Source organism: Tinamus guttatus, unplaced genomic scaffold (assembly GCF_059628265.1).
Source record: "Tinamus guttatus ecotype Peru unplaced genomic scaffold, ASM5962826v1 Tinamus_guttatus_pri_ptg000027l, whole genome shotgun sequence".
Lineage (NCBI taxonomy): Eukaryota > Metazoa > Chordata > Aves > Tinamiformes > Tinamidae > Tinamus > Tinamus guttatus.
The window spans coordinates 110814-127041 of record NW_028288561.1 but is presented as its reverse complement, the minus strand read 5'-3'; the positions used below and the strand labels follow the sequence as shown (position 1 = coordinate 127041).

Sequence of the window (16228 nt, the reverse complement as noted above, 5' to 3'; positions counted from 1 at the left end):
TTCCTCTTGCCCTACTGTAGTTATTTTGGAGAAGAGACCAACCCCCATCTCACTACAACCTCCTTGCAGGTAGCTGTAGAGAGTGATAAGGTCTCCTCTGGGCCTCCTCTTCTCCAGACTAAATAACCTCGCTCCCCAGCACGTGGGTAGGTGGATGGCTGGGTAGATGGGTGGGTAGTAGACAGGGGGGTAGGCAGTAGGTAGGGGGCTAGGCAGTAGATAGGGGGCTGGGCAGGGGGTGGGTAGGTAGAGATGGGTGGGTAGTAGATAGGGCGCTAGGCAGAGGGGTAGGCTGTAGGCAGGCGGCGGGCAGATGGGGGTAACGCCGCGGCCACCTCAGCTTCCCGCCCGCCCCGCAGCGACCCTGGCGCGCAGCCCTGTGCGCAGGCGCGGGGGGCCGGCCGGAGGGGGCGGGGGGGCGGGGCGGGCGCCCGGCGCGCGTCGCTTCCTGGCGGCCGCAGTGGTTCCGGGGCGCCGCTGTCTGGACGCCGGTACGGCCGGGCCGGAGCCAGGGGGCCCGCGGGGGCTTTACCCGCTGCGGGGGGTAGATGATTTGATTGTCCCATAGGCCCTACGTGGTTATAAAGGGACTGGAGGAAGCTGCACGTTCTCATCCCCGAGAGAACGTCTGAGCTGCGCCGGTGGCTCTTGTCTTTCTGGCAGGGTGGTTTCTTCAGCAGCTAAACCGGGGGCTGCATGCCTTAATTATGTGCTTTTGTGAGTAGTATGTGGGACTGCTTGTTCTTGGGTTGGTTTGTCATATGTGGCGCTTGATTCTCGGCAGGTTCCCGCTACAGGATGTCGGGCGACAGCAACTGCACGAGGACGAGTCCGTCGGCCGGGTCCGTGTCAGACATGGAGCTCCTGCCCGCTCGCCCCAAGTACGTGTGCACGCTGTCCCCCGAGCTCGTCACCAAGGCCCGGGAGGAGCTCCAAGAGAAGCCCGAGTGGAGGCTGCGCGACGTGCAAGCGCTCCGAGACATGGTGTGTAAAGACTATCCTTACCTGGGAACCTGCCTGGACGATGCTTTTTTGCTAAGATTCCTCAGAGCCAGGAAATTCGACTACGATCGAGCACTTCAGCTCCTGGTGAACTACCACACCTGCAGGAGGAGTTGGCCTGAGGTCTTCAACAACTTGAAGCCGTCTGCAATAAAGCCAGTGCTGGAGTCTGGCTTTGTCACTGTGCTGCCTCACTTGGACCCTGAGGGACGTCATGTTGTCTGCATCCGCCCAGGTATTGAAATGCGGGAATGTCCTCGGTCTCCACCCTTGAGGAGTGTTTGGGCCAAAAATCTATTTCCTGCTCTCCTTTGAACAATGGTTACTTGTGCAGAGTATGTGGGTTTTCTCTGAAATTCGCAAAACTAGCTTTGCAGGGGACATGGTGGTGGTTAACTGATGTTATACCAGTTCCTTTTCCCGTTTTAGCAATTACTGTGGTTGAGTAAAAAACAAAATGCAGTAAGGCGGGTTGAGGACATTGTTAGGCAATTCAAGAAAATTTAATATGTAGTAACTCAAGTTGGAACAGGTCTGCTGTCCTCCAGTCAGAAGCTTATAATTTGCTTTGACAGCAAATGGAGAGGGAAGCCTCTGGCTTTGACTCCAGCGTAAACATTTTAATTTGCTTTTGGTGCTGCCAGGCTTGCTGCAAATTTGTTTTCATTCATTCTTCTCTTTTCCATTTACCTGCTTTCTTTCTGAGCTGAAGCACTTCTAATAATCCCTGCCAGGTGGAGAATGGGATTCTTAAAACCATAAGGAGTATTGAGCCTTTGCTTGTTGATGTAAACATGAGTTGCCATTTTTCTCTTGCTTAAAAAAGGCTGCTCTGAGGTAGGACTGTGGCTATTAAGACTAATTTTTAAGAGACCAGGAAAATAGAAAAATAAGGTTTTGGAATGTGTATTGCTAGCTTATATTTACTTTCCAACTTACCATCCATGTCTTGTAACCTCAGACAGATGGACACCCAGTAATTATCCGATTACTGAGAACATTCGTGCCATATACTTAACGTTAGAAAAACTCATTCAGTCCGAAGAGACCCAGGTGAATGGAATTGTAATCCTGGCAGACTACAATGGAGTCAGCTTATCTAAGGCGTCTCATTTTGGTCCTTTTGTAGCCAAAAAAGTGATTGGAATTCTTCAGGTAAGACCTGAACTGGTGGGAAAATAAGTTTTTGCATTGTAAATGACTGCTTCTGTATCTAGAGATATTTACTATGTTACCAGAAACTTAAGCATCGTGGCTTTCACTAGAAGAGTTAAAATACCTCTCTGCCCAACCAGTTTCTCAGATCTTGGCCAATGTGTTTGCCCCTTTTTTACTTCTATGTTCCTCCCATTTGACTTCTACATTTGAGTTAGAAATGCAAGCTTTGAGTTGGAGCAGAAGCAGCTTATCCTGCTAGCCCCACAGTGAGGAAGAGAGCAGTGAATTGCAGTTAAGGAAGAGGTTCCTTTTTGCTTGAATGATGACAAATGACTCTTAAATAGTTCCAGTCTGGGGATGTGTCTGTCTGAAATCTGTCATCACTGATTGGTGGGGAGTGCAAGGTCAGGTATTTTGCAGCAGTATCTTTCAAAAAGGTGCAATTTGAGGAGGACTTCCATCTTGTCCCTGAGAAGAGAGGCTGCTTCAACATCAGGGCAGCAAGGAAGGCCAGCAAAAGAAACACAGAAGCATCTCAGGAGTAGGTGTTTGAGGGAAAGAGGAAGAACAAACTAGAGGTGGTTACATGCCCAAGCAGAAGTGTACAAAATGGGACAGCAAAGGGCGTGGGGAGTAACCTGCTCAAAGTGGCAGGAAGAGCTGATGATGTTTATTGTTGTTCCACCATTCTGTCTGAAGGGGTGAGATGAGGAAAATTTCTCTTGATTCTTCCCATTACTTTTACTCTAGCTTTATTCTAGCCTGCGCTGATCATGTTTTTTTGGTTGTACCTTTGGGTACAACATATGGACAGATGGGGGAATCTGGAGTTACTTAGATGAGACTAGTGGGTTTACAAAAAGCTATGTAACAACTCATGTACACCTTTAGATTGTTCTAAATGTTTCATAAAACTTCTTGACCCCATATTTAATTTGCACAAATAAAGTAATGCATGTCCTGTTATTATCAATGGAAGCTGTTAACAGAAGCTGAACCTGGGTGAGGGACGTAACATGTTATACACTACGCTGCCCACTTGCCCTAGCTGAGCTGCCTTTCCTGTACGGAGCTAAATTAACTTGCGCTCCTAAGGAGAGAAGCACTGCTGCCCTACATGAATCCAGGCTTCAGTCTAAACATTGTCTGCGTGGACCTAGTTATGGAGGAAAGAAACCTCACTTGGCATTTGGGACCTTAACTGCTGATCCTGAACTGTTCTTGCTTTGGAAGAATGTTCCTCTAAGTAAATCTTTTCAGTAGACATCCCTTATCTAACTTTCGTTTTAAATTGGATTGCATACAAGCATGTTTTAGTTCTGGTACCAAATCCTGTAGTTGGAAATGTCGTTAGAATCAGCCTCCTCTAGCTCTGGGGATGTTTTATCTCCTCCTCAAAGGCCAGGATGGTACACATTGTAACTCTGCATCCTGCTTAGGGTTGGGAATAGCAGGAAGATAGAAACTGCCTAAGCAAGTGTTTAAGGGAGGATGAAGACCAACAAAAGAAATGAAGGGTTAATGGCAGCAGTATCTGTCCCAATTCAAAGTCAAATCTGTGTGCCAAACTTTCTTGTCTCATTTTTACACTTGCAGCTTTCCTTCTAGGGCCATTTCCTATCACAAGCTGCATTGCTGTTGTTGTACTGGTTTATGTTGGTGTCTCAGGTAGCCACCTGGGAGCCAGTGGGTTGTACTGACAGTCAGGCTTGGGAGAGTTTAAACATTAGAAAGATGGTAAATGTTTTAAAAGTTGTACTCTAAAAATTTCCTTTATCCTTCAGGATGGATTCCCCATTCGAATAAAAGCTGTTAACATAATAAATGAGCCTCGTATATTCAAAGGCATTTTTGCAATCATCAAGCCTTTTCTGAAGGAAAAGATAGCAAACCGGGTAAGGATTTGTATCATATTAATACTAATGCTAAGCTCCTTGCTTGGCACCTGCATGTAAAATCTGCCGAGAAAGCTCACAGCTGGGCAAAGCTTGGTCCCATTTACTTGATCTAACTGGCCCTTTTTGCCTCTCTGGATTTCTGTTGAGGAAATTCCCTGTGACAGAGAGACTACTTTGAATAATTTAGTATTGATGTAATATTAATATGGATCTTTAGTTTATATGTTACATATTCATTAATCCAATCTCTGGGATTGGGTTATCCTGCCACAATAGCACTGGTGTGTTTTAAAGGTGGCATAACCAGGAAATGCTATGTTGCTCTTTCCCTGCACTTCTCCTTTATTCTAATATCCAGGGCACCATGAATACTAGGGATACTATTGAATCCATTCAATTCAATGCATTAATCCATTGAACCATCAATGGATAAACTCCTTTTGCCCCTCTGTTAAGTACTTCCAACCCCATGAAGGAACGGGATACAAGCTGAAGTCAGAAGCTCTGCACAGAACAGCAAATCTAGATTCTCTCTTTTGGGGTTTTCAGCTGCACTAGACTTGGAATGTCTCAAGGTTTCCCCTCCAAGATGTGTCTAACTCCACCTGCACACACAAAGGCATCATTTTTACACTTGTTCTTTAACCCCAAATAAGCCATTGGCAGTTTTAGTAATATACTGTAAAACATTTTATATACCCTATTAAACCTTTTGTTGACTTTCTTCTTCAGTTTTTCCTTCATGGCTGTGATCTGAATTCCCTTCATCAAAACATTCCTCCAGTCATCCTTCCTGAAGAGTACGGTGGTACTGCAGGAAAGCTGGACATCTCAGCATGGAATGAGTTGCTGCTAGCCTCCGAGGAGGATTTTCTCCATGATTTCTCACAGCTGCTTCTCCCCTGTGACAGCTCTCCCCATGGCACACTAGTGAGTGGGGATGCTGATGAAAAGCAATGTGATGATTCTCTGCGAGGCATGAAGCCTCAGCTCTATTACTGTTATTAACCAGCCAGTGAAGGGAGGCTTCCCAGCACAGTTAAGACCTCTTGTACTCTGATAAGTGATGTTGTGAACTCTGCCTTACTCCTAAACCTGCAGGTTTAGGAACAGACTGCTGAGGCACTTTACACTGTCAAACCAAAGGAAGCTGAAGAGGGCACAGTGGGGGCAAGGCAGAGTTTGCAGAGGAGAGAGGCAAAGAGCACATAGCTGCCAAGTTATCTAGAATACTTAAGGTTCATTAGCCTCTGTGTGAATGATGCAAACTGGCATACTCTTCCTCTTGATAAAGACAAAAAAAAAACTGTAGTAGGATAAACTTGGTAGTGTCTCCACTCCCATCTTCCCTTGCTCACAGGTGAAAAGTAACAGTGATTTACTAGCTTGGTGATCATCTCTTCCATTTCCCTTCTGAAAACAAGATAAGCTAAGACAAGAGAACAGCTTTTGCACCTTGCAAAATGTAATTCTGTCACTGGAGATTGTTAAAGTAGTCTGTGCTCTGACACTTGATCTAGATTGTGATTGGCTTTTCAGGAATGTTCAAATTAATTTTGGTTCATATTAATATAGAGCAAGTGAATGTCAGAATGGAGGTTTTCTATGATACTTCCTCCCAGTAGGTAAAATACCCATATACCCAGTGGACTAAGTATTGCAACATTTATATCAAAGCTTAGTATAAAGAGATGCAATCTCCATTTTCAGAAAAGAGTAAGTTTTTCAGATTAAGTGCTAAGGCTTTTTGATTAGACACAGTTTCAAATTCTGAGGTTCAGAACTGAAAAATAAAAAGCTGTCAGTCACATTATCAGTTCTTTCCTTCAGCTGGTTGTGATAAGGAACTCAGTAAGCAATTCATAGGTAGAATTTGTAAGGAAGCTTTGTAGCAGCTTCAGTAATATATAGAAGGCAACATTTCATATAAGAAAGCAAGGTGCTGCTTTAGCTTGTTACTTTGGCAGAATTTGAATTCAAGTCTGTGAAATCAAATGCAGACAGGGTATTTGAAAGCACATTCATAGACGTCCTGCTATGGTAGCATTTTGTTCGCTGTGCTTGTCTGCTCTTTTGTGAAATGTTACAACTTTGATTTCAGCTTTGTTGACCCCTTTTGTCTCTGGTTGTTATATTCCCCTATGAAGTTAGACCTTAGCCATCTCTAATATTTACCCACAGCTTGTGTGTCTGTGCTTTTAGGTCCTTGTCTAGAGCCAGAACCAAGACTACACTGTCAAATCAGGGTAAGAAATCCTATGTCTGAATAAGCTGCTCCCTCTTCCAAAGTTCATTCTGTTTACTGGTCCTGAGTTAGAAGTTAACCTCTTGGCACACTCTTTGCACATATTTCTGCACTAAATGAGTGCATAGGTGAGAAATCTCACAAGGAAAGAAAAGCACATTCAGCTATATCAAGGTGAAATGTTTCACTCTGGTGAAAGAGAACCACCCTTCTAATTGGAAACCTCTTCTCCTGAGCAATTTTTTTTCTGACTGAAGTCCTTATTTAGTACAAAGTATGATATAAGTACCAGGTATGTTCTCTAAAAAACAAACCTCTAGCATCTTGAGGAGCTGAGACATTCCTTTTTCAAAGTGCCAAACTCTTTTGAATGTCTTTTCCTCTCAGTCCCTCTAAGGCACGATGCAGTAAAGAAAAACCCCTTCTACCACCAGTAATGACTTCCTGACCTGGCAGCAGACCTCAGCTTGCAACAGGGGCATGGCAGATGCCAGGCCTGCCAGCCAAGCATGATAAAAGAAGTTTATAAAAGGGTTTTGAAAAAAGTCAGGCATGAAGCTTTCCCCTGGATAGCAATTCACAGTTTCAATGGGAGCAAAAAGCTCATCACTTAAACTGTTTTAGAACATAGATAAGAAGAATTTTTCCTTACTTTAGGCATCTGATTTTTTTGCTACCTTTGTAAATCAAGTATGACTCTTCTTACAGCTATTACCTTAAAAGCAGGAAAAAAGCATATCATTTTCTGCTACTTCAAACCGGGCAGAAATGCACTGTTAGCCAATTCCTCTTCATTTCTGACCAAAGTCCGCTGCGTGCTTTGCAGCAATTGTTTTGTACCACCTAGCAAGACATGAGCACAAAGCACCGGGACTTAAGAAATGCAAGTGGTCACCAAGGCTATTGAGCTGCTAGAACACAGAGACCAATATTTATACTTGAGTGCCTATTAATTCCATCCACTATGTACAATTTTAAAAAGCGGGATGAAACACTTTTCCAGAGGTGAAGGTGTGACTGGTATTTGATATTCCTTCATTAACTTTGGTGCAGGGTTTGAAGTGATATTTTGACAGCTCACCTACCCATACAGCTACTTGATGCCATTAAGGTAACTACTGCTGGAGGTTGAATATTCAAAATTCAATTTAGTATCTTTAACAAGAGAAAATCCACAAGTGTTTAGGAGGAGGCTCCACCTCAGCAACTTCCACAGCCACCAGGCCTTTTTTCAGGCTTTTACATTCCCTTTCATGCCTGAAAGGATTGGCAGCCTAGATCTATTTACCTCACTTTCTCTCCTGCTCACAGAGAAAATTTATTCCTAAAAAGAATAGAGACGTGTATGTTATTCAAGTTGAAAATAGCCTGTGTTACCTTAAGAAAAAGATGTTCTGGAAGCTAGATGCTTTGCAGTTGATGCCAGGATGCTAAAACTAGATGAGGTTTAGCTGTATCAATCCCTTTAATATTACTTCTAGACTTGCCCTTTTTGACTTTAGAACTTAAGCAGACAAAGCAGCATTTTTAGTCAGCTGAATCTCTAACCCTTTCTAGATTTTTAAGGGATATTTAGCTTGTCTTACAGCAAGCACAGCTCTGTCTTACCTGCACCTGAGTTCTGAGCTGAAAGAGCTCTTCGAGCTTTGGCACTAGCAGAGAAATTAGTTTTGTCCCAAAACATCTCATGTCAGCACTTGAAAAATAAAAACCAATTGTAGGTAGAATGTCTCCTTGTGTGGAAGGTAAGAGAGGAGACAGGAAAAGCTATTCAGCTTACAGCTTTTCCCCCTGCCCCCCTCACAGCACTGAAACTGATACTAATGGGGTTTTTTTTTTCCACTTAAACTTTAACTTTCCAGAGGCTGCAAGCTTTTGCCTAGTACTCAAGCCATTCCTGCCAAATTCAACACATAAGGGAAGATACTCAAAGGTCATTGGGTAGCCAAGGCTTTTTGCATTACATGGGACAAAACGTCGCTGCATCTTATAAATAAACGTACTTGAATTTATACTGTTACAAATGGGTGTTACAAACCCTGAGGTGTTTTTAGGAGAGTGGGTGACTTTTTTTTTTTTTTTCATTCTGGCATGAGTTAATTATAGCATTGTTCAAGCTAATAATTTTGCTTTCAGTTGTATGTGCGCCTAAAGGTGTTGGGTTAAGTGTACATCTTATTTTGACAAAATTTATTTTTATATTGCATTTTATATAAGAGTGGTCAAAATGTGTACTTTTATGATGCATGATTAAACACTATTGTAACAGCTGCTCATTTGATACTTTAAATATGTTTACCTTGTGCTTTCTCTTATGGTATTTACTGTAAGAGTAGATAGAAGCATATACTTAGTACTCTATATAACTAAACACATTTAAACCTTATGTTAAAAAAGGTGTGATGTAATCTAACTAGCTGAAGAACTTCAAGAATTTAGATTCAACCTTCAGAGATACTTATGGAGGATGCAGTTTGTTTCAAAAGAAATGTAGCACTGACATTATGTGGTATTTGCTGCATGGAAAAAATATATCTTGTCAGGACAACTGCCACTTCAAGGTTTATCAGCATTTTATGTCACATCTTGCATTGCAGAATAACCACCCTGGTTAACACTCCTTAACACTTCTCAACAGACATAAGACTGTTTCAGTAGTTAGTCTGTTTTATTCAAAAGAGTTTACAGTGCAAATGCTTTAGTGCCAATACTAATCACTTATATGCATTACAAGCACACCAGGTACGTGAAAATTAACTAGGAGTTCCATTTTTCCATCATAATCATGAAGTTAAGCTAGTCATACACTTACTGCTTAATATTTGGCAAACGTACTAAAGTAGTTACCCATAGAAGTTGGGCCTTAAAAATGCCAACTTTGTTCTTAACAAGATGAACTACAGTTAACAGCTTTTCAGCCTTAAAGTTGTGTTCTTTTGGTGAGGAATAAAAGGTCTTTTTTGCCATAAAACAGAAAGATAAATCTCCTTTAAATAAGCTTTTTGCAGTGGAATGTAGAAATTAATATGGCTTACAATTCCAGTAACTGAAGCATTAGTACAACAGTGCATTATGCTGAATATAGCTTGTTCTTTAAAATATATTACTTTGTATTTAGCTAAATGTTACTTCAATGTTAAGGTTGGGGCTATTAGACAAGGTAGGGGGTTGTGCTTCAACAGCACAGTAGTGAATTTTAAAAATGCAGTAACACAGTAACCATGGCTGAAGGATAACAAAGATAATTGATAATAATTTTGTTCCTGCATCAAGCATTGTGCAATTCCTTAACTTTCTATTCACCTACATGTTAATATGAACATAAGAAAAGACAGTATTTGCCTTGACTAAAGCAATACATGACCATTTTGGCTTTTAGCAAAAAAGTTCCCCACTGTTGTGTGCTGAGAGGTTCAGCCATTTAACTGAAGTCCCGATTAGTAAGAACAAGAGGAGCCACCAAGGTCCAAAGATAGAGAAGGAGGCAGACCCAGCTGGAGGCTATCTTCACCCACACAGCTGGCCACTTACTTGTCATTGTTTTAAAATCTGCATCAGGGCTAGAAAGTGAAGAAATCAATTATTAGATAGTTGAGACACCATCCGCACTGCTTCGCTACTGCTGAAACCCATGTGAAATTAGGATAATTGTTTGGGACACACCACTATGCTTCTGGGAAGATGGTGAAACAACTAAATGAGCAACTTCCTGAGGCTCCTTTTAGACCTCTTGCTACTCAGCTTTTCAGAACAAACCACCTTGTCTATGTTGATGTGCTACTCTTAAAAGAAACCTTTCACTACCGTACGCAACAGTTTAGATTCCCAATAGCAAATACACTCACAGAGCAGCAGCTATTCACACGGCAGCCAATTCCCCAAGCCTGGGGAAAGCTGATACAAGCTGCAGCAGTGGAGCATGTGTGCAAACGCTCCCCATGGACGTGTCTCTCCGAGAAGCACATAGAAACATCCCAGGAGGCCACCTCAAGCCAATTTCACATACATCTTCCTACACAGAGAGCCAAAATACTATACAACTGCCTTAGGAACAGTACCTTAACCTGCTTGTACAGACTACAGAGCAGGAGCTGCCTAGCTACCCCAAAATACCAGCTAGCAGCACAGCCAGCCCCTCACTTTCCCTCTTGTTCTTACCTGTACCAGTTTGTGAGCGTCATCATAATGTAAAGAGAGGCGAGGAAGAGCATGAAGTGGAAGAAGGCGTAGCTGTACTGCACGCCCTCCTTCTCGTTGTCCACGACACGGCGCACGCTGCCCTCCTCCGCGGCGCCGCTGCCCGCGCCCGCGCTCTCCTCCAGGATGGTGCTGTCGCTGCCCGACAGCGTGAGCTTGTTCACCTGGCTGTTACTTGAAGAACGGATGCTGCAGTGTAACCCAAAGAGAAGTATGATTACAAATTTACTTTCGAGTTAGACATGTTTGCTATCACATGTTGTCACACAGCAGATCAAAAATATTATTTGTCCCAGACATTCATGTGATCATCTGGAAAGGTAAGGACGCCCCTTAAAGGGCTCTGTTTACATCTGAGCTTTCTTTAACCTAACAAAGCAGCGTTTCCAGTCCAAGTCTCGTAACATATTTTATCTGAATTGGGCTAATAAAGCCAACACTCATCCACAAAATAGAATACAGTTTTATTTGCCATATTTTGATTTGGATCTGAGACCACCTAAGCTGCACACAAGTGAATATAGTTACATTTTGCCTTGCACTCAGATCCAAGTGGAAGAGGCAGAAAAATCCCAATTGTTTATCACTTGTAAGCAATACAGATCCCACCTGGAATAGAGAAGGCAAAGGACAAAGATGACTAATCCAACAACACTCTGTGCATCCCACCACTGCAAGGATTTGGGCGGCGCCGCGGTGGCGGGCTCAGAGGTGGTGTTGGCTGGAACAAGCGTGGTTGTAGCTATCTGTGTGATGAGATTCAGCAAACTTGGGTTACAGCTTCGTTCTGAAAGGCATTTAGAGGCACATCAAAGGAGAGGAACTTTGACAGCATTTAGGTTGAAAAGATGACAGATTAGTCATTACAGCAAATGGTATCTCTGATAAGCAAGTTTCTCTCTAATTCCCCAGAGCCAGCACTGCTATGGAATATTTCTCCTTTGTGAGTTAGGCAACAGTGTACTACAAAAACAATCATAACACCCTGAAACTATTACCTTTCCCCTCACAGACAGCCACAGCTTACTTATGGAAAGAAGCAATTTGATGGTTTTAGTAGAATCAGCTTTACCCTTTCTCACTAGAAAGTATCTAGACAAAAGAGCAGCAATCCCCACACAGTGATCTCTAATAACCAGGTGCCCCAGCAACAGGTTTTGCTTTCACACCAAAGTATGTGACTCAGGACAGCCAGCTGCTTACCAGGCTCGTTGGACATGGCCGACCAAGTGAGATACATTGTGTAGAGGGTGATAACAGAGGACTGGAGGAGGCCAGAATGAGGCTGATGCTCCTGTTCAAGACAGGACCATTCAAGGTCAAAAGGGCAAGTTTCATCCAAAATTGGACTTAATCTCCATTGCTACAGACTTTAATAATTACTAGCATGAATAATACTAGCCAATGTTGGCCATACATTATATTGGCATAATATTAGCCAAAAAAGTCTATCTACAGGAAACACATCACTTCCTAGTGCATGGGTTTCAGAACAAGATATTTTTAAAAAATTCCTAGTTAGCATAGCTATGACAATCAAACTTAAAAGTTCTTATGTCTGAGTCAATCAGTAGAACCAAGCGACTTCCTTGCTTTGTATTTCCAAAAAAAAAAAAAAAAAAAAAAAAGAGTAAAACAATACCTGAACTTTCGGGAGGATAGAAACAATGGAGACAGCAATGCACAGGATCATATTAATGCTTATGAAGAACTTGTTCTCAGTGCAGTCATCAGGTTTTGTGTAGAAAACATAGAAAAGCACAACAAAAACCAGCGACAAGGCATAGAACAAGCTTGTACAGGACACAAGAGCTGGAGGGGAAAAAAAAATGGTAAGAGTGTAATTTGCCAATACAATACATCTAAGGTGATCTAATGGTTAATCAGTACTGTGAAGGGAAATCCCCTCTCCTCACTTCAAAGTCTGCTTCAGAAAGCTGTACTAGCAGAATGTGTTCTTATTAGTATTATTAGGCTAATTTTCTGGTTTGGCTCATTAGGTACTCTAGTTTAGAGGAACATCTGAGGAATAACAGCTATGTTTCAGCTGCAGTTTAACTGGGTTAAATATATTGTCACAGTGTCAATTTGACACACAGTGCCTTAACCGAGGGCTTTTTTTCCACACTTTAATGGGATATTTACAATCCCTGAATTTCTACACTACAGGCCACCTATTTTCATCTCCATTCTGCTGTGTTCTTTGTTCACTGATGCAGCACTCAGTGAGGCACAAAGAGCCCCAAGACCTGGCACTCTGTATCTGCGACGGTTGGCTCAGGTGTGCGAGCTGCGTTGGACACTAGCACTGACATAATGAACTGCCTAGGGACGTCAGTTTGGTAATGGCAAAGTAGAGTCATAATTTAAGAGCTCTAGGCTAGTAGTTCCGCACTCATAGTACAGACATGCTAACTAGACAAGTTTAGGTGCTGTTTATTACGATCTGTCACAAATCTAGAATATTTTCTTTTTTTTTTAAATGAGAACAGGGCAATACTGCAGCTATTAATTCAAAATATTTACTCAAGGAGGCTATAGAGTGTAATTCTAGGACATCTTTTCAAAGCAGTAAGTGCTATTATGCAGAGACCTGACAGCAGAAACAAATCTTTCCAGCTGAAGATTCCTACCTGCATACCAACATTTGGAATTTCCCTCCTCCACTCTCTCAACCCAGCTTTCATTCCAGGAGTGAGCAAACTCCACAAGAAGCACTAGCTGGATAAGAATGAAGAAGGCGGCTCCACAAACACCAATCACAAACCAGGCTAGAAAAGACAGAAAGAAAAACAGGGTCAACTTGCAGCATTCATATACTACCTCTGAAAGAATTAGCTTCCAATTATACCGCAGAACAATAATAAAAAAAATATGAAGAAATGAAGCTATACTTAGAAATACAGATGCTATTACTCACTTTGGCTTCCAACCTACAGATGCATGCAGCTTCTTTATGGGGGCAGCTTATGCTGGAGAACGTGAGCCCAATATATTTTCAGAATTAATTCAAGACCCAATGCAAGACATATTTGTTTACCAAAGTACCCTCATGCTGCATTTCTTTGAGGATCAAAACAATTCTCTAGATTCCTTGAGAATCAACAAAATTCCCTAGCTAAACAGTAAAAGTTTCTTGCAAAGGGTTTCAGAGACTTTGGGGAGTATCCAGCACACGTCACAGACAATACTCCGAGGTGCCTCTAATCTATGTAATGGCAGAAGACTCAGGGCTGTCATGGAGTACTGGGTTATTGATGCACAGCACCCATACCCTTGAAAATATATTGCTTAACTGCATTACTTCAGCTGATCACCAAAATATCTGGTGACTCAAGCTACTGTAAAGAAATAGGACAGACTCAGAGCCTTCCTTAGATCTTTCTACAAAAGGATGTAAGGCCGAAGCAAGCAATTTTCCAGTACTAAACCTACAGCCTGTAGTCTGTGGTGGGGAGAGTGGACAAAAGAGTTTATTAAACAGAATTCTATGATTAGGTATTAACTGCACCTCTTGTGAAAGGTCCTTCAGGAATGTAAAAAGCTCCAACCATGATACCCACAATGGCAGCTATTTTGAAGAACCAAAACCTTTAAAAGAAATTGGAAAACATTGATGTTAGCTATTGTGTGCAGAGTATGTTTTACATGATTTGCAAGCAGCTTGCTTTGCACAGATAAAAATAAAGCAAGAAGTGGGATTCAGTGGGATTACAGGTAAAGATGTTCACCAAATTGAGGGGAGGCCTGGTTAATACTGTGAAATGGACTGACAAAAACCTCAAAGTTCAAAAAAGGCAAATGCACAGCCCTGCACCTGGGCCAGAACCCAGAATAATTCCATGCAGCAGGACAGGCTGGAGTTAACTTGCTAGAAAGACACTCTGCAAAAAGAGCAGATTGTGCTGGACAACAAAGTGAACACGAGTGAAGAGCACAGCCTTGCAGCAAGGAAGGCCACCTCAGCACCGTTCAGCCTGCAGGAGACAAGGGAGATCCAACTGCTCTCTCCAACTGCTCAATAGGACAACAAGGAGAAGACAAAAAACATTCTTCAACCTTATTCCATGATAATTTAGTAACCTGACCCCACACCAACCCAGTTAAATCAGTGGGTTGTTTCTGCTTGATAATCAGACTGGCCCAGTGAATGCTACAGGCAGTATGAGACAGAGGATAAAGCAGCTGAACAATCATCATCTCTGTGTAATCAGAGGTGGGTAACAAGAGCTCCCCCCACTTTTGGTTACCACATTTCAGAGTATTAGCAACAACATCTATCCTCACATTATCAGTACATTGCACATGTAACATGAGGAGAAAGTCTTCTATAAGACTGAAGCATTAGTTTGCGTTCAGTTCAGCAGAAATCTCGCACTGTCCTTGAGCAATTTGCCCCTGTGTTCTGCAAGGAAGCTTGGGAGAGGAGAAGAATGGGAAACAAGTTAGAAGACAAGATAGCTGGCTCAGACGTACCCGTTGTGCACAGAGGCTCTTGGATCGTTACTTGTTTTCACTTCTATCATGATCAGTGAGAAGACGAAGAAAAACACTGCCATGGCAAAGCTGATCCGATAGACAGCTCTGTATCCCACAAACACATCGCAGCTGACAAAGCCGCTCATGTGCGGGATCCGCGTATGAAGCCCCTCATCACAAAATCCAGGCACCTGAACAGAGACGTGGGAAGCTCTGGAATTACTTCTATATTTACAGTTACATTTTTTTCAAGCACTCAAACAGCTAAGCTTTGCTGCCAGCTCCCTTCGGGGAGGGCTGGTAACATAGGGCTTTGTGCTCTGCCAGACAGCAGAGACTTTTTCATCTTCCTTTCCCCATATTATCACTAAAAACATTTGGGGGGATTAAAGTACCAAATTATTGCAGGCCTGGGATAACAACTGGCAGTTTCCAGCTCTTGTCTGGATGAGTTTCAGGGCCCAGGCAGGTGCTAAAGCCCCATACGAATCCTCAGCACCGGGGAGCTCAGCCCATGGGGAACGTTCCCCCCTCAAGGCACAGCACCCAGGTGTGCGTTCCTCCTGCCTGACCCATTCCAGGGAAAACCCCGGGGCAGGCGCCGACGCAGAGCGCTCACAGCGGCTCTGCCCCCCGTACCTTCTTGAGCTGCTCCTCCATGCCCGGCGCCAGCATGATGCAGGCCACGGCGGTGCTGAGCAGCAGCAGCAGCGCGTAGATGAGCCGCGTCACGGTGGAGTTCCTGCCGCCGGGGCAACAGCGGCACAGCAGGCACGAGGCGCCGCTGCACAGGCACGGCAGCTGCGGGACACAGCGCCCGTGAGCGCGGGGAGGCCCGGGAGCAGCCGCCACCCGCAGGGGGCCGGGCCTCCGAGCCGCCCCTCGGGCGGAGCGGCCGCTGCGCGCCCGGGAACGAGGCACTCACCCAGCTGGCCAGCGAGCAGACCCCCAGCACGGCCCCCATGGCGCCGCCGCCGCGCCCCCGATCCCGGTCCTGACGATCCCGGTCCCGATCACCGGCCCCGTCCCGCCGCTTCCTACTTCCGCCCCGCGGCGCCGCCGCCACCCATTGGCTGCCGCCGCCACGGCGCCGCGCCCCGGCCGCCAATGAGGAGGCAGAAGGGAGAGGCGGGTGGGCGGGAGGACGAGCAGCGAGGATGGCAAAAGCTGAGACGTCTTGAACTGCCCTCCCGCCTTTGTCCATGCGGTGAGGTCATAGCAGAGAGGGGTGCTGATTGGTGGAGGTGCG

General features: G+C 43.9%; 2 protein-coding genes across 2 annotated transcripts; one reads left to right on the top strand and one right to left on the bottom strand.

Moving 5' to 3' along the window:
• The first annotated feature begins 476 nt into the window (after nucleotides 1–476).
• Nucleotides 477–5140, top strand: TTPAL (alpha tocopherol transfer protein like). Its single transcript, XM_088528138.1, has 5 exons — nucleotides 477–491; nucleotides 785–1237; nucleotides 1964–2157; nucleotides 3945–4055; nucleotides 4791–5140. Exons 2-5 carry the CDS (start codon nucleotides 799–801, stop codon nucleotides 5064–5066), a joined length of 1020 nt encoding a protein of 339 aa, XP_088384264.1. The 5' UTR covers nucleotides 477–491; nucleotides 785–798; the 3' UTR covers nucleotides 5067–5140.
• Nucleotides 5141–8952: 3812 nt separating this feature from the next.
• On the bottom strand, nucleotides 8953–15958 carry SERINC3 (serine incorporator 3). The gene is made up of 10 exons (XM_088528045.1): nucleotides 15905–15958; nucleotides 15619–15780; nucleotides 14977–15170; nucleotides 14012–14091; nucleotides 13134–13271; nucleotides 12143–12312; nucleotides 11704–11794; nucleotides 11110–11287; nucleotides 10462–10689; nucleotides 8953–9863 (listed from the first exon to the last, which is right to left on the bottom strand). The coding sequence occupies exons 1-10, from the start codon at nucleotides 15941–15943 to the stop codon at nucleotides 9725–9727; spliced, it is 1419 nt and encodes a 472-aa protein (XP_088384171.1). The 5' UTR covers nucleotides 15944–15958; the 3' UTR covers nucleotides 8953–9724.
• Nucleotides 15959–16228: the final 270 nt, after the last annotated feature.

What these genes read in the sequence shown, in the direction of transcription:
- TTPAL (XM_088528138.1), top strand. Translation starts at nt 799, where the DNA reads ATGTCGGGCGACAGCAACTGCACGAGGACGAGTCCGTCGGCCGGGTCC. An exon ending in TGTTGTCTGCATCCGCCCAG is followed by an intron (nt 1,238 to 1,963) that starts GTATTGAAATGC and finishes TTGTAACCTCAG; the next exon opens with ACAGATGGACACCCAGTAAT. An exon ending in AAGTGATTGGAATTCTTCAG is followed by an intron (nt 2,158 to 3,944) that starts GTAAGACCTGAA and finishes TTTATCCTTCAG; the next exon opens with GATGGATTCCCCATTCGAAT.
- SERINC3 (XM_088528045.1), bottom strand. Translation starts at nt 15,943, where the DNA reads ATGGGGGCCGTGCTGGGGGTCTGCTCGCTGGCCAGCTGG. An exon ending in TGGAGGAGCAGCTCAAGAAG is followed by an intron (nt 15,171 to 15,618) that starts GTACGGGGGGCA and finishes GTCTCTGTTCAG; the next exon opens with GTGCCTGGATTTTGTGATGA. An exon ending in TGAAGGACCTTTCACAAGAG is followed by an intron (nt 13,272 to 14,011) that starts GTGCAGTTAATA and finishes TGTCTTTTCTAG; the next exon opens with CCTGGTTTGTGATTGGTGTT.